We start from the raw sequence: 18,175 nt of genomic DNA, 5'->3' as shown, positions 1-18,175 counted from the left end.
TAGAATAGCTCTTATCACACTGAGGTTTTTTTTAACCTGTACTTGAATGTGTATATAAGAAGATACATTAGCCTTTTCCATTTGGAAAACTAGTATGAAAACATTTCTCTGTCCTTACACAAAATCATACCATTACCATTGTCATGAGGGATTTTTCTTGACATTAATAAAGAAGGAAAGACATGAAGATTTACTGAAAGATTTTATTTTTTTATCTGAGTTTCTGCTAATGGAGGATAAGACAATAGTCAATGAGGTGTACACAGTAAGAAGTTAGAATATTTATTTTACTGATTAAAATTCTAGTGCTGTTTTTGGCATGTAATACTTCCTTTAATCTGGAGCTACTATGTTTACTCTTGAAGCAAATCTCTCTCTCAAGTACAATAGAACTGTTTTATACACCAGAAATGTTTTCAAAGGGTGCTGTCACAGTGGATGACTTAAGCGTTTGATCGGTAGGTTTGTATTTACATAGATGTTGGAAGTGCCATTTTATTTTTGTTATATATATATTGAATACTTTGTACCAGAAAATAAAATTTCATTGCTTCCAGGCCAACACTTAGTTTCCTGAAAGTTAGATATTTACAAAAACTCATATACTGTAAAACCCCTGTCCCTTTGTGCTAGAATATTCCATGCTTAGTTGGGAATGTCTAGACATACTGGATAAAATGAATTCTAGTGATATTTCATCTTACCACAGAAAAGTATGTACCTCATTATGCCTGCTCCAAATTAGGACCAGCAAAGTATTACTATTTCCTGTTCTCTGCTCTTGAGAAATGATCAGCAGTAATCTTTATTAGCTACATTTCTGTACTAAAAGAAAATGTGCATCTGTTGAGTCACTGTTACTTTAAAGACAATCTCGTCTTTGATGTATGGGAGATGATACAGCAAGGTGATATAATATACCCCTATAGCCTGTAAGAGGCCCCTTGTATTTGCTGCTGGATTTTCTCTTTGCCAAAATAGTACTAAACTGTACCTAGCTAACGCAGCAAAACAAACTTAAAAACCTTTTCTTATTTGGAAGTATCTTGAGTACTCCCATGTGCTATATCCTTCCTGTACAGTGGTCTTTCTGATACCATTTGGGATGATGGGATGGAAAACATTCCATTTATCACCCACTTCAGGAGTTTTAAGCCTCTAAAAATGAAGCTATTTGTTTTCATCTGCAAACTTTTTAGTAACAAATAATTCTATCATTTCAACTGAGTACAGTACATTCTTCCTCTCAACTCATCAGTTTCAAGTGGTATCTATCTTTCTTGGGGTGCCAAAGCTTTTAAATTGTGTGTCACTGATACTCTGCCACTCTTCTGAACATGCATCTGGACATATTGTTAAATCACAATTTCGTAAAGAAGTAAAGGAAAAGCCTGAAAAAGAATTAACTTGAAGGAACTCTATCAAGGTAAAATTTGGCCCCATATCTAGATTTTCAAATAAGTTTTTTGGAAAACGTAACACCAATAGTAATGTTTCCATGATCAATTAATTTCCAACAAAAACAGATGTTTAAATGTAAACTTTCTTCTCTTGTGTTTGCAACACAAAAGGTGTAGCGTTGTTACATATGCACCTTAGAAAGATACTTTCTCTACTTTTATTGCCTAAACTTAGAGGAATGCAGAGTAAAGAACATAAACAGTGGAAAAAAAATAGATATCAAAAAAACATTCGGACATGGGCATGTGAGCAAATACTGTAAGTTTCCCCTAACAGGTTGGCAGAGCACTATTTCTGCCCTAGCACTTTGTTGGCAGAGATTGCCATTTGTGTTGGTGTTTTGGGAGGGCAAGAAAAGGATGAGTTCAAATGTTTTAATTTGATCAAGTCTTCAGAGGTGAAAAGTTAGTGCTCTAATGCACCGTTTCAGTACGGAGAAAAAACTTGAATGGAATCATGCACCAAAGGTCATTTAAATTATTTTTAAATTATCATATTAAATGTAGAATTTTAACAACTTTTTATATATCTATACAGATTATTGGGAATATTCTGGAAGTGTGCCAGGATTGGTAAGTGTGTTTTTTTCTCCTTGGCTCTGATAGCTAGCTCAAACTCTTTCCATAATGCACAATATTATTTCAGTGATTATATGTCTGTATGTCGACATGACAAATATATACTCACATATCAGCTTAAAAATGCAGAATTGTATGAGATCCTGTAGGATTTTGCAGGACTGGTTTTGTGATTGCAGGTTTCTGTAGTGCTAAGTGGCCTTGTTGCTGAGTGCTTATTAATATCTACATTGTTAAATTTACAAAATCCTTTGGACTAGGCCTTACTAATTCTTTATATTACATATTATTATTTTATTACTACATATGATTTCTTCTGACTTATAATAAACATGTGCAAAAATTACCTATATTGTTAAGAGTCATTGCCCATTAGAAATTCTAAGTGTAAATGTCTGGCTTTGGGCAGTAATTTCTCATAATAATAAAGGGACCTGGAATTTTTCATGTAATAAAATTCTATTTCATAATAAATAACCTTTCCATTGTCCTTCTTGGTTAGCTTCTCTACCCTTTTCAGCTATTCTTGAAAAAAACATTGGTGCCAAATGGCAAGTATAAAAAGGTTGGTGAGCTGTGATCTAGAGGGAAATTTTCACTTTAATTAAAGTCATAATTAATTTAGCCTTCCATGATGCCAGTTGTGGTTAACTTTATATTTCAAATGTTTTTTGGGGAAATGGTACAGCTCAGTGGCAGTTCTGTGTGGGTGTGACAAGTAAAGAACAATCAGGTGTACCTTTCTTCTGTGAAAAAAGTATTTAAAAGAAACATGAAATGCTAAAGTTTAGATTGTACAATATATGTATAGCCAACATATACTTATTTGTGTAGCTCTTGCTAGTTGCCACCTCAAGTTTAAATGAAAACTAATTGTTTCCATTTTTTTTGGACTAGTTATTTAAACAAAGTGCTGGTGTTGTCTATCTTGCCCAAATGAGAGGTCATTTGTGACATTGACATCAGGAAACTCAGTGTAGGAGACTGCAAACAATTTTCTTTTCTAATTCAACATAGTGGAACACTTGCAATCAAAACGTGAATCATTTAAAATATTTGGCTGAAATATTTTTCTGTAGCCCAGTGTTTCCCACAATTCCGAACCTGTGGATTGCTCTCCTCTCTCTGCAGCTCATGGAGGTGGAACAATCTGGCCACACGCAGTTTGGTGTTGTGCAGTCTGGCCACACTCAGTTTGCTCCTCCTTGCGACAGTTTCTCTGCCTCCACAGCAGCAGACAGTGGCAGGGCCAGATTAACTTTTTGTGAGCCTGGCGCCAAACATATTTGTGGGCCCCCACTGGGGAAATAAAGCATGTGTTGAGGTCCGCAGAACCAGGGGCCGGTTGGGGGCAATGAGGCGCAGTGCAGGGAGAGTGGCCTCACTCAGCTCAGCACAAGAGCACTGTTTACAAACCCACAACTGCTAGACTCTCACTGGCCTGCCCATTCCCGGGGCTGCCAGCATGCCCCTTCCACACTGCCCCCCTTCTCAGTGCCCTGCCCTTATGCCTAGCACCCTCTCACCCAGAGATCCCTCCTGCTGATCCACCACAACTGCACAGCACCCTGCACACCATACCCCCTGCCCAGCTCCCCTGCCCACAGATCCCCTACTGTCCAGCACCCCCTTCACAGTCCCACCATCACAGCTGTATAGCGCCCCATATTCCTGAGGGAATTCTGCATCAAATTCTGTACACAATATTTTAAAATTCTGCATTTTTTTTATTTATTTTTATTTTTTACAATAAATACATGTGGAAGCTCCACCATGGCAGTGAGGAGCACAGGCCACTGAGGTGGGAGAATACCCTGCAGCCTCCTCCGCCCCTCAGGACAGGGACTTGGCAGTGAGGCTGAACTTGATCCTGACATAGCACAAGGGCCATGCCTGCCACAGAAACACCTTGGGGCCCCGCTCCTTTTGCACCAGGCACACCAGATGTGGGCAGGGAGGCTCAGCCCGGCAGCAGGATCCAAGTGCAGAGGGACTTAGTGGATAGGGATCCAGATGGGGGTAAAAGGGTTCTGTGTGGGGCAGTCTGGGTGCAGGCAGCTCAGTGGGGGATCTGGATGCACAGAGAGGTTCCAGGTGCAGGGGCAATGGGAGTCTGCGCTGGGGACCAAGTGAAAGTGGTTGGAGTTCAGCATAGGGTTGTGTGTGTAGGTGGTTGGGGCTCAGTGGGGAGGGTGTCTGGGGGCTTATTAGGGTACAGATGCAGGGGAGGTGGGGCTTGTCAGGCTGAGGGTTTGATGAGCCTGCTTAACAGGGGAGCCCCAGCTGCTGTCAAGGGGTCCACATGGTGGGGCCCTGCTTCCCCCATCCCATCATAGGTGCTGACTTTTGGTTTTGCCAGTGGGTGCCCCATCCCAGGTCCGCACTTTTCGTATTCTACTTATTGATTGTGTGTCTATCATTGGTATCTTAATGTCATCATTTAAATAGTCATGAACTACGTAATTACATTATCATGAATGACAGTATGTTAAAATTACAGTCAGCTACAAACTCTCTTTACTAACAGCTCAATTTAAAGTCATTACATTCACTCTGCTTCACACCTGCTTGGGGCTTCTTTGGGAGCTGCAGGCCACTGAGGGCAGTGGAAAGGTGGCAGCTGCAAGGGACAAGCAGTGAAGAGTCTTTCCCCTCTCCCTGCCCCTTCCCCCCTCTCTTGTTTCTTCTTTAAGTCCTTACTTCCCTTTCTGATTTTTCCCCGTTCTTGCTTCCCATCTATGTCCTTTTTCCCATCTCTCCCTCTACTCCCCCTCCTGGTGGCTCGGTCTAATGCCCGGCCCACTCATGCACTCAAAGTGCAGAGGAGGCTCCCACTCCTTGGGGTAGGAAGGGTTGCCTAGTGGTTAAGGGACAGGCCTGAGGGCCAGGTGTTCTGGGTTTGGTTCTCTGCTCTGTCACAGACTCCCTGCTTAGCCTTGGAAAAGTCACTTCACCTCTGTGTGCCCTAGATCTGACCTGCCAAATGGGACTAATACTGACCCTGCCTCCTAGGCTAAATCCATTCATGGCTGTGTCATGATGCGGGGAAATGAACATACCAAGGTTGGTAGATTTGGGCTGAATTTCTCCACAGCCTGAGAGTGAGAGCCAGCTCCACATAGGGGAGAAATGGGAGAGAGAGGGACTCAGGCCAGCTTCAGGGATTCAGCCCTGCTGCTTCTTCCAGTGGTGCAGCTGGGGGCTTCTACACCGCATCTCCTGCCTGGGTCGGGTCTCCCCCTCCCACCCCCCAGTGCAGCTCCCACTGGGATCGGGACTTCTCCTCCCCCTAAACAGCCACTTGATGGCTGCTGTGGCCGGAGTGGAGCCTGAAACCCTACAGGTGGACGCCATGATGGCCACCAGCCCAAAAGGTGCAGGGCGGTTCCCAGTGAGCAGGGACGGGGTTGGGGTGAGAAGATGTGGGGTGGGGGTGGAGCAGGAATTGGGGCTTTGGGGAAGAGACGGGGGCAGCAGCTGGCCAGAGGATCGGGCAGGCCGGGTCCCCTTTGACTCTGGGCATGGCACCACTGGCGCCATGGTAAACCTGGTACTGGAGAGTGGTGATTTCTTTTTGCTCCCACCCTTACTCCTATTTTAACTTCTCTGCCCAGTTTTTTGGGCAATAGGGAGCAGTGTTCTCCCACCTCGACATTCCTCTTGCCTGGGTCGGTTAACCTGTTGGGGTATAACCCTTCCTGAACCCCCACTGCAACATCTACCTGCAGGCGCTTCTTTACCTTATAGGCATGGCAGAACAGCCAAGAAATCACCAGGTCAAATCCAAGCATTGCTCTATATAGAGGCAGCTTTTCCACGCTCAGCAAATGGCGAGTTGTGCCCAGCCTGTACCTAGCCTTCATCCTTAACTCCGTTAGGTCATGGGGCTCCGAGTCAGACAGGCAGGTGGAGTCTCCTACCCACCAGGGCAGCCACAACTCCAGTGAAACAAAAATGGACTAGGAACCCTAGGACAGAGCAGAGAGAGGCTCCAGAAGCAAGGAGGATCTGGACCACTCAGTTCAAGGAGTAACTCCTAAGGGTCCCCTGCATTACAAAGAAGTTAGGTTTGCGGGGCCACCAGTTCCCTCCCTCCCTTCAAGTCTTAAAGTGGATCTGAGTGCCCTGGACAAAGCAGAGCTTCTAATCCGTCTCCCTCCCTCCCAAGCCGATCAGAAGGGCTCTGACAACAAATTTCCCACTTGCTAGGGGAATGGGACCCAATGGGCAAGGATTTTGAGACAGACCTCTTGAGAGATCACTAACTGTGAAAGCCCTCATCAAAGCTACAGCAGAGCTTCTGCGCTCCCAAAGTGTGCTAAAAAGCTTTTTTTAAAATGTAGAAGGTTAAACTTCTCGCTCCCCTCCTCTGATGAAGATGAGTTGTCTGGGTCTGATACCTGAACAGGCCACTGAGGATAAGCCTCAGTAAATTCCTCCCTTGAGGCTGCAATACCTCTTCAGTCTTCCTTTGAGCAAGTGATTAAGAATGAGTGGAATAAGCCTGATAATGGCAAGTTTAGGGCAAACAAAAGTGACCTCAGACTCTGTAACATTCAAGAACCAAAGGGCTCTATTGCTGAGACACCGAAGGTTGACGCCACTGTAGCATCCCTCACTAGGGATACGGTTATCCCCTCAGAAGAGGAATCCTACCCTAAGGAAACCACGGATAGAAAGATGGAGTCCACTCTCAAAAAAGGGCTCTGAAGCCACCTCCTCCTTCACCCTCTGAGTCTCCCTGGCAGTTACCTGCTTTGCAGGAACATCTGTTTCCTGGCTGGAAGATCTCAAAGCCCTTAATGAGAGAGATCATCCTGACTTTTTCTCCACTTTAAAGAAAGTCTCCCTCGTAACAGCATTTGTAGTTGATACCTCAATAGGAGCAGTGAGGTTCTTAAACCAAGACATGGCTTTCACTGCAATAGCCAGGCATCACCAATGGCTGTATCCCTGGAAGGTAGATACTCGTTCTAAGTAGGTCTGGTGGTTGGCCAGGTTTACAGGCTTCCTCCTTTTTGGTGAAAAGCTGGATAAGGTGCTGGCTGACAATGCAGCAAAATCCAAACTCTCTCCCCTTTCCCCATTAAGGACCCTCAGAATAGAATATAGACAGTGCTTCAGAGAGAAGCTCTCTTTTTGCTCCTCTTCCTGCAGAGGTACCAGAAAAGGGACAACAGATTCCCTAAGGAAAAACAGTATAATCAAGATCCAAAGGGAAAGTCAAGAGGGATCTGCCACCCTAATCCACTTTATGACAAAGGTCATATAGGCTTCTGCCTCATGCTGAAGCAAGACAGGATTTCCCATTTCCTAGAGAAATGGTTTTCATTGACCACAGACAAGTGGGTTAGGGAAATAGTGAGCCAGGGGATATTCCTTCAAGCTGAGTCACCACCTCATTCATTTGTTATCCGGTCACCTGTTTCCAACAACCACTAAAACAGTCTGATCCAGAACAAAATATCTCATCTTCCACATATGGAAGAGAGAGTGAGTGTTCTCTCAGAAGAAAGTTTCTCCGGGTTCTACTCCATCATCTTCATTATACAGAAGTGCATGAGGGATATCAGGAGGTATTCTCAACCTCAAAGGGCTCAATAAGTAGATGAAGAAAATTTAAATTTTGGATGGAGACCTGGACCTCTATTGAGACAGGGATGTCTCGCGAGGACTTCTTCATTTCAGTAGATCTAGCAGATGCATATCTCCATATCCCCATCAGACTGTGCAATCACAGACTTCTGAGGCTTTCCTGCAGCAGGAAATATTATCAGTACTGGACATTCTTGTTTGGCCCCACACAGCCTTCAGGTTTTTTTTGCAAAGAGTTTGGTGGTAACAGCCAAACTCAGGTTTCACAGAACTCACCTGTATCCTTTCCTAGATGACAACCTGATCAGAGCTCCATTGCAGTCAGCAGCACACGGGGCCATGTGTCTGACACTGAATCTTCTCCATGCACACAGCTTCATCTTCAGTGCCAAGAAAAGTTCTCTGATTCTATCCAGGAATTTATTTTCTTGTGCCAAAACTGCAGAGCTTATCATACACTATGCCACCAACTGCAAGGGACTGCTGATGTTGTGCATAGGGATCACTTTCATCAACACAATCACCCATCAGAAGTTTTCACACCTTCATACTAAAGAAGTGGGACCACTCCCCAGAGCACATGAAAGATAAAGTATGGGTTACGATACAGATGTGCATCTATCTGTCTGTACCAGTGTGGGCTCAGACATTGGTTTTTTTGGTCTCATACAAGATTTTATATTTCTTTTGTCTGAGAAAAATAGGTTATTAAAACATTTCAGCATGTTCACTGTGTGGTTTGGTTTGATTTCCTTCCCTTGGATTATGTTTCCTGACATGGTAGGTTGCAGCTTGGCATTTCCGCTGTTCTTCCCCTTCCCTCTCCCGCAATATGATGTCATGACATAGTCAGTGTAGGAAAATGTCTTTGGAGATGTTTATGTACTATTATTATCAAATAAAATGTTAGAAGATATGCACAAATACTTTCACCAAAATGTAGGCTTAAACAAATCTAGCGTGCATTCCCCTTTTAACTAACGTGCAGAGTAGGTTTAAGCAACCTTTTCATATTCATATATATAAAAGCCTTGAAAACAGGCAAATGGTTATGTATTTACGAAGTTGTGCTCAAAGCTGTTTAAACATGCCACATGGTGATCTCCCTTTGAAGAAAATTAAGAGCAGGAACGTAAAACTCATATAAAAATTGTAATACTCTGACCTGGAGAAGGTGTACTTCCTCATAAATGAATGTTAAACACATGAAAGTCCAGACGTTAATTCATTCAGTTATTTGAGGTTCAGTTAAATGTGCGCCAGAAGATGACGAAGTCTTGTAATGCCATTGTGGTAGCCCCCCTTACTTATTGGAGGTGTCACTGAGTATTTTATTTTTCTTTTGCAATGGCAAGATGTGTTGTTCAAAATTGGAGGACCTGTATATGATACTCCTGAGAGCATTCTATGCCAAAAAATTAAAAATTCTGTGCACAATATTTTAAAATTTAGCAAGGTTTATTTGTCAATAAATAAATGCAGAGGCTCCAGCATGCCAGTGGGGAGCACAGGCCACTCACTGACTGCACGAAGGTGGGACATCATCCTGCAGCCTCCCCATCCCCCACCCTGGGGACACTAACTCAGTGGTGAGGCTGCACCCGACCCCAACACAGCACAAGGCCTGGGCCTGGGCCTGGCCCAGAAACACCCTGGGACCCTGCCGCTCTGTGCCAGGAGGACCAGGTGTGGGGCAGGCAGGCTCAACCAGGCAGGATCCAAGTATGAAGGGGCTTGGTATTAGGGGATCCAGGTGTGGGGTGAAGAGGATTCTGTGTGGGACATTCTGGGGGCAGGAAGCTCAGTGTGGGGTCTAGATGTGGGGGGATCTGGATTCACAGAGGCTTGTTGGGGGGGGGGACGGACTAGCAGCTCATTCCGGCTCAGGATAGGAGCCACGGGCTGGGGTGACCCCAGCCCTGTGGTTATTTATCTCTCTGTTGGCTGCTCCGGGTTCCTGAAACAAAGTACCTGCGCAGCTAGGTAGTGGTGGGTGACTGCTCTTGCAGCTTCGCTGTCAGAAAATCATTTTTCTGTAGGGAAGCAAAGAAATCTGTCGGGGACATGAATTCTGCACATGCACAGTGGTGCAGAATTCCTCCAGGAGTAATGTGAAAGAAAGTATTTGTATGTAGATTCAACATAGATATTGTACCAATTCAGAAGCTCTCGCACCTTTTTTTCTTTAACAAACACTTTTCTGGAAACTACAGCTTGAAAAAAATTTCTTGAAAGTTCATCTCTCAACTAGAATGTCCTTAATAGCAAAGGGAAATTTAATTGGGCTCCATTAACAACATACAGTGTCAACTCTGTCATTTTAAATCATTTTGGAGTGTAAAGGCACAATCTTCTCTCAAAGATCATTCGTGCTTTGTTACTGTATTCCCAGAGTCCTCTCTCTCTCTCTCTCTCTCTCTCTCTAGTTTGACCATGCACTCTCATGTAGGAAGCTCTTTTTCCGCAGATAGAGAACTGTCAATGAGCTAGATGGGGTGGTGCTGAGTGGAGGAAGGCAGAAAACAAATGCACCACTGCTCACTTTGTTGGAGTATATAAATATAACCACCATATAAAAGGTTGGAGGTGTGGCTAAAGTATATAGTGATCCTTTGCCTGTTCATGTTCCAGTCTCTTTTTTTCATATCCAACTTTCTCATGCTTTGAGAGGCCCAATGGCATAAAATCAAAGGAGTGTAGGACCAGAAGAGATCTAAGTAGGTCATCTAGTCCAGTCCCCTGCACTCAAGGCAGGACTAAGTAATAACTAGACCATTCCTGACTGGTTTCTGTCTAACCAGTTCTTAAAACTCTCCATAACTTCCATAAGTTGGAAGATTGTATGGAGATTCCATAACTTAATTCTGGATCAGAGGGGGAAGAAAAGTCTTCCTTGATCTACACCACAATGAAACCACAAAGAAATTTGCTCATTGAATGAATGTAACTTCATATAGAGCTGTGATTGTTGTTTATTTGAAGTAATGCAAACAAATAGTTAAGGGTTATAGAAACCTTTGACATAATTAGAACAGTAGCAATAGTTGGGGGAAATGTTTCTGCAATAAATATTTCTGGTCACTTTATCTTTTTAATCATGTTTATCATTTTGAACTAAAAATGTGTGGGCCAGATTCTCTCACCTTCTGGCTATATTGTGCCTCTCTAGCAGTACAAAGGAGCTGGAATCTGGGCATATCGAGTCAGCTGCAAACATCCTCTGAGAGCTGGCTCCTACACCACTCCTAGCCTGGGTGTAGAACAGTTCCCAACCTTGGTTCAGGACCCATTTGTAAATGTTTATGGCCCATCGCCACCCCGTAATTAGTCTGCAGGTGGAGGCCCCGGGGCAGAGCTGTAACTAGGCATTTTGGTACCTGGGGAAAGCAAGGATGTTTGAGCCCCCTACCAGAGGTGATGCATGGGAGGGGGAGGCACCTGGGATCAGATGCTCCTCCAGATGTTTTGGTTGCAGCCCCCACAACCCAGACAGACTCAACAGCCTGCTGAGGTTAGTCAGAGGATGTAGGTTGTGTACCCTCCCCGAACTCCGCTGTCTCATGCCAGCTGGCGTCACTGCCCTGAGCCCTGCTGCACTCACCCTGCTCTGGTTACAGCATACCCTGGGGGTGGTTTCAGTCAGATCCTGTCCCCCTCCAGGGAGAGAGGGGGGGTTGAGTCCTGCCCAGCATTCACCCCACAGGGGCAGCTTCTGCAGTTCTTGTGCTATGGGGCTGGCTGGGCTTGGCTCTCTGCTGTGGGCGTTGCAACCTCTAGGGTTGCTGCACTGCTCAGTTTTGGCCCTGACCCCTAGACTGGACCAAATGTGTGAAAGTAGAGTTGTGACCTGGTTCATGGGATTGCAGTGCCACTCGCTCAAATATGGCCTACCCAGATTCCTTGCATCATGATGACTGGGCCAAACCTGAGTGGTGCTGGGACACCAGAGGTTGCAGTGCCTGGAGGAGGGAGGTAAGCCCAGCCAGCGCTGTGCGATAGGAGCTGCCACATGACCCTTTGAAACATTCTGGTGACCCAGTTTTGGGTCCTGACCCACAGATTGAGAAACACTGGTGTAGAGGGTGTAATGGGAGGGAGCATGGCCAAGCACTGATGAGCTACCTCTGTTCTCACTGGATACAGAGCAGCTGGGGAGCTGCTTTAAGCTAAACTGTGCTGAGACAGAGCTAAGCAGAGATTTGGGAAACCATAACTGGCTTCTTGATGCTCTCCTCTGCCAAGGGGACCTTGGATGTAAGAGCATATCTGCCTCTATATCTTTCACTTCTCCACCCTCTCTTGCACCTTCCTTCAGCGTCCTAAAGTAGCTGCATTCACATTCTTACAATACTTTCAAGAGTAACTACTGAATATAATTTCCTATTTTACTAATTTAAACAGGATTGTAATCATTATATCATACATTATATTACGCCAGAAATAGTTAGTTACAATGTCTGCCTGCTCCTGTGGTGACATCTGGTCAGTAATTCACTTTAATTCTTTCCCCCAGGTGAACGGAAGAGTCCATATGTGGCTGTGTGCTGTATAGTGATGGCCTTCAGCATTCTGTTCGCACAGTAGCAATTGAAGAATGTCAAGAATATCTTGCTATCAAGTTAATGGCTTAACGAACTTTGGGCAGCAAAAAAGATGAAAAGCATATTCTAACCCCTCTATCTCTGTTGCATGTATTAGATGGGCCATACTTTTGGCAAGCGTTTCCTTTTTTTTTTTTTTTTCTGTTAGTGGACCATGGTGTACAGTTTAACATGTAATTCTGGAATTGAAGACCTATATTTTGATTACGTAATGTTAAGTTAGTAGTATTGACGCTGATGTTATAAATTCTGCAAAGGTCATTTATGTGCATTGTATATTGGATTTCAAAGTGGTTATTTTTAAGCCATGCAATTGAAAACAAAGTTAATAAATATACATCAGTTTGAGAGGTCTCTTTCTGTGTGCTTAAAAAGACATCCCTAGAACAGGAAGACGAACTCTGATAGGAATAAAAAATCCACATCATCATAGAATATGGTTACAGAAATGCATTCACTTCACTATTAATTCATTTAATAAATTCCTGTGTATTTCATGGCTAACACATTTATGTACACTAATACTACTACTGGTTTAAAGTACATCTGCAATTTTAATACTTTTTAAAAAAACTTCTTATACAAATATGCAGTAGTAATCAGTGCAGGTCTTATCAAATTTAAAAAGAAACTATTTCTGTAATTAAGGGTCGTCATCATTACAAATCATGTAGCTAACTACCTTATTAGAATACACAAAATTGGATGTTGTGAGCTCAAACCAGTATGTATATAAACTGTACATGTGCATTTTTAGAAGTGAAGTTCTCCAAATATTTTCAATACTGTGCCACAAAGGAATTCTAATGGCTGTACAGATGAGTATTTGTTAATGAGCTGTTTAGTACATAAACCCTTTCTAAACTGAAGCTTTTATGTAATCTAGCCATTCATTTAACTGTTTGAGCAGCCTTGTAAGTTCCAGTGTTCTAAAGGGTAAGAAGAGCTACTGTCATTAAATTAACTGCTGCATATTAATGCTTGCATTTTGGGTTTATTCCATATTTCTGCAGGCTTTAGTCTTTAAAAAACTATCTAGTAACTTATTTTGATAGCATGCCTGAAAGGCATATTTATACTTAGTGACATTAAAATTTTTGCCAGCATCTGAGAGTTGTCACCATCAGTATTGACATTTTGAAAAGCTAAGCTGCATAATCAGAATGAGCAAGGTGGCAATAAAACAAACTGGAAGATGTACAGAAGTCACTGAATTCTTGTTAGAAAAATACCTTTCAGTGGCTACAGATGCCTAAGTTACACTGAAAGCAAATTTCTCTGTGTCTCAGAGAAGATGTGACTATTTGACACCCGTTAGCTGTTATACAAGCAGGCCATAGGTATAACCAAGCTGATGCTATCATGCAGTTCTGAATGCTTAGATTCATTTTTCTAGCTACAAAATACAAATATAAGTAAGACTGAGCAGTTGCGAATGGGTCACATTTTTGGCTGCTGTTTGCTCTAACCTATGCCAAGCAATTGGTTTGGTGTGCAACAATCCAAGATCAGAAGATTACAAAGGTGAACTTTGTGACCATTTCACATGCCCTGACCTGTGCTATGTGTGTTTTGTCTCTGGTCCCCAAAATGTGGTCCTATGTTTAAATTTGAGCTCCAAAAAACAGTTTAAGTTATGTTGTTACAGGTTTTCTTTTCCAGAAGATTTTTAGAAACAAATAAAAACCCTTCTGTTGCCTCTGTCACATGTAAATTATGCATCCCAATAATTAAAGAATTATTTGATAAAGCAACTACTGCGTGTCTCCTTACGTTAAGAGAGTCACGTTTAGTTTGTTGTTTTTACAGAATTCCAAACTTTTTTTAAAATGATGTTTGATATAACAATGATATTCTTATACAGCCCCACTTCACCTATGGAACTACCCATTTAAACATACTAATTCCTAATATTCCCTACTATTCCAGCCACAGTTTTAACCATATGGTGAAGCAATCCAAACAATGTTTGTTTTTTTCATGCTTGGGTATCCAGAAACTTAACAAACTAATACTGTACTTCAAAAGAGCTCTTTGGAAAAATGTCTTTTTATTTTTCCTTTCAAAACAGTTAACATTACTGGTCAACAAATTCAGAAATAAAAACTTTCTTGGACTATGTATTGTATTACTTCATTTTAAAATGTTTGATACTTTATGCCTACAAATCTAATGCCTACAAATCGACATGCATCCGATGAAGTGGGTATTCACCCACGAACGCTCATGCTTCAAAACTTCTGTTAGTCTATAAGGTGCCACAGGACTCTTCGCTGCTTTTACAGAACCAGACTAACACGGCTACCCCTCTAATACCTACAAATCTAATTAACATTCTTGCTGTACAAAATACTTCTACATATTAACTATGCCTATATCCATCTGCAAATTCTTAACATTAGTTCCCTCATTGTTTTATAGAAAGGACCACTGAAATCAGATGTCATTTATGGGACATTGTTCCTATGCTAGCTGCATGTTGGCTGAGCAGTTCTGCTTCTGCAACAAAACCAGAGAAATTGAATTAATGTCTAGCCAGTTGCTAACAACGTACATATTAAGAACCAGTAGGGGATCCACATAGCACAGTCTGTTGTGCTATGCAGTGAACAGTGCCACCTGTTCTTAAGGATGGCCATTTCTTCTCATTGTAAGGCCTTGTTTCCAGTTCCTTTTAACTTTGCCAGACTTTAACCATTGAGGTTGAAATTTGCTCTAGCAGGCTGATTTTCTGGGGAAAGTTTTTCAGCCAAAACAGTTCAGCTCTCTCATAGAACAAGGATAGCAGAAAATGTTGTTTTACAGTGTTTTTGTTTGTTTGTTTTAAAGAAAACAGACATTTTGGTGTGATGCTTCCTGGTCTGTCCTGTGCTCTGAAGCCCCATCCTTCTCCCATTAGGCGACATGTGGGAGAAAGGATCTTGACTCAAATGCAGAGGGGAAAGAGTAGATTTGGGCATGGAGGTGGTGGAGGGAGAGGCTTGAGAGTGGCTAGGGAAGTAGACCACAACTGGGAGCTAGGGAATGAGAGGACTGGGAACTTCTGAGATGGAAGATGAGCAGGTGGGAGGGGAATGTTCTGAGAAGCTGGATTTTGGGGGCAGAACAGGGACTAATTGGGCAAAGACACTGATCCACTGACTGAGAGAGAGAACTTCTAGCTGGAGTGTGTGGTGAGTACTGGCGTTAGGAAATGCCTGTTAAGGTTGCCTGTGAACATTTATTTGGATGTCTTGTGCATATGTATTAAATAATATAATAATAATTGGAAATATACCAATCTCCTAGAACTGGAAGGGACCTTGAAATGTCATTGAGTCCAGCCCCCCTGCCTTCACTAGCAGGACCAAGTACTGATTTTTGCCCCAGATCCCTAAGTGGCCCCCTCAAGGATTGAACTCACAACCCTGGGTTTAGCAGGCCAATGCTCAAACCATTGAGCTATCGCTCTGTGTCCCATCTTTAATTATTGATCACATAACCATTTTTTCCCCTATAAGACCCCATTCAGATTTGACCAGCTCTGGCTTCTTACAACTATCTTAAATGAAAGGTGGTGATTTTGCTCAACCCATAACAAAAACATTGTTTACAAGTGACATTAGCACTTCTGAAAAGCCCCAGATTAATGGGCCTGGAGCATGAACCCTAAAGAGACTGGGACTCTTTAGCAGTAGGTCAGATGAAGCACTGAAAATTGTAGTGTTTGCCCTACCAATACACTCCTTCTTTAAACTAGACTAACTGCCTTGTCAGGTAAAAGTGTTTTCTTCAAGCCCATATAATCTTCCGCCGAGCTCTCTCAGGCTCATGAAAGCATTTGTGTCAATATAGGTAAAATGACATTGTCTACTGGGAACAGGATTTAAACCAAATAAATTTCACATAGGCCACCAAAGTGCTCTTAGATGATAACCTACTGTTCATTACTGAGCTAAATTGGCTTAGTAGTTGCCTGTTAAGGGTGAAAGACTATCCCATTACCAAAAAACACTCTTTTCCTTTTAGACTAAAACATTATTTGATAGTAAAGGCTCACATTTCTGAGCCTTTCCTCTGATTCTCTGTCCAACCATGGGATGCAGATGTGAATATTTTCTCCTCATTTTGGAAGATTGAAGGGAGAGGAATGGTGTAAGTTAGGATGCACCAGAGATTCCTGTCAAGAAACTAGTTTTGTTACAGATTTCCAAAGGGAAATTATTGCTTTTTTTAGAAGCTACTTTCTTCTCAGTATTCTGTTATGCAATGGGATTGCTAACCTCTTATTATTAATCGTCCCTTATATTTGATGGGTAGGATGATGCATCAGAGAGCTATGTCCAAAGCACTTGTGTGGGACCAAACACCAGAAACAAAATTAAAGTTTACTTTTTTTTTAAATGAAAGGCCTAATGCAGCATTCAAATTCTTTGCAATGTTTATTTTAGCAATATGCAAAATGATTTGTGAAGCAGATGGTGGCGGTCACCTCGTGCTGGGATGGTCACAAAAGCAAAGAAGAGCCACCAACTCGTCACAACAAACTTTTTTTCAAAAATGACAATACATGTTAAATATGCATGCCAATCTTTCTATTACCACCTTATTAGGTGAACAATCGCTGTTGCCACATAGCTATTGAAAGACATGGAGAAACAGTCTATTCCTGACATACACCAGGCTATGCTTTCTATACTTATTACTGATAGAAACACTGTGGTTGTTGAACTGTGGTGCTTTTAAAAAAGAAAACAATGTTCACTGAAAAGGTCCAGATTAGAAATAACTCGGAAATTGCAAACCAAGGAAAAATATTTTGGTATTTGTTCTAATTGTCTCTGCCAAATGAAGTCTGCTTGAATTGTTTTATCAGGTAATTGGCCTTAAAGTAACTATGTTGGAGAGGCTCTGTATAGTCAGATGCATTCACATGTTTTCAGTACATACACTGAAAACATTCAGTGGTTCCTAAGCATGCAAAATGTATGAGGGAGAAGGGAAGAGTTAAAGATGTCACACGGTGATAAAGAGTGAGGGGAGTGGAGAGGTTTGGGAGGAAAGGTCAGGAGTTCAGTTTTAGCTGTACTAAGCTTGCAACAAGGCATCCAGGAACTGTCAGAGAAACAAGATGAGATATGTAGGTTTGGATAGACAGAGACAGGTCAGGACTGGAGAGGCAGATGTGTGTGAAATTAGCATGAAGATGGTAAGTGAAGACAGGATAACCAATAAGATCACCTACAGAAAGGATGTAGAGAACAAAGGAGTAAGGCCAGGACAGAATCTGTGAGTCAGTGGAGGACGGAAATACGTGGACCCACAGAAGAAAATGCAAAAATGCTGCCTTCCTCTGCAGCATGGGGCACGGGTCACTTGCTGGAGGATTCTCTGCACCTTGAAGTCTTTAAACCACAAGTTGAGGACTTTAGTAGCTCAGACATAGGTCAGGGGTTTGTTACAGGGTAGGTGAGATTCTGTGACCTGCATTGTGCAGGAGGTCAGACTAGAAGATCGTAGTGGTCCCTTCTGACCTTGGAGTCTATGAGAGGCAGGAGAACCATAAGAGGCTGGTTTAATAATACCAAGGGAGGACAAGATTTCAAAGAGGGTATGACAGACTGTCAAAAACAGTAGGAAAGTCAGGGAAGATGAGGATGAAAGAGAAGCTCTGAATTTTGGCCACACAACATCTGTATGAGAAGTTTAGAAGAATGAGATGATGAAAGCCTGCCATAGGGAATCCGGAGTGAAATTAGAGAAGAGGAACTTAAATCAATGGCTGTAGGTGATGTATATCTAGATGTGAAGGGACAATGGAAGATGATATGGTCGCTTAGGAGGCAAGTGGGGTCAAGTATGGACTTTTTTTTTTTAAGCGGTGAGTCAGAAGGGAAGAAATAAAGAGGAGGGGCTGAGAGTGGAGATAAGGGAATGGTTGGTCTCACTAGAGTAGATGGA

General features: G+C 42.5%; 1 protein-coding gene across 2 annotated transcripts in view; it reads left to right on the top strand.

Moving 5' to 3' along the window:
* Positions 1 to 13,989, top strand: part of TMEM167A (transmembrane protein 167A) — a 28,895-nt gene extending 14,906 nt beyond the window's left edge. The window contains exons 3-4 of one of the 2 annotated variants that reach the window (XM_050944863.1): positions 1,999 to 2,033; positions 12,148 to 13,989. In XM_050944863.1, coding sequence (XP_050800820.1) covers positions 1,999 to 2,033; positions 12,148 to 12,218 — 106 coding nt within the window. In that variant the 3' untranslated portion in view covers positions 12,219 to 13,989. The remainder of the gene's footprint in view (positions 1 to 1,998; positions 2,034 to 12,147) is intronic. The other variant, XM_050944864.1, reaches the window with a different exon arrangement.
* Positions 13,990 to 18,175: the final 4,186 nt, after the last annotated feature.

The sequence above is a fragment of the Gopherus flavomarginatus genome, chromosome 3, assembly GCF_025201925.1.
Source record: "Gopherus flavomarginatus isolate rGopFla2 chromosome 3, rGopFla2.mat.asm, whole genome shotgun sequence".
In the NCBI taxonomy this organism is placed as follows: Eukaryota; Metazoa; Chordata; order Testudines; family Testudinidae; genus Gopherus; species Gopherus flavomarginatus.
The sequence above is the reverse complement of the archived record's forward strand: the minus strand, read 5'-3'. Positions and strand labels throughout refer to the sequence as shown.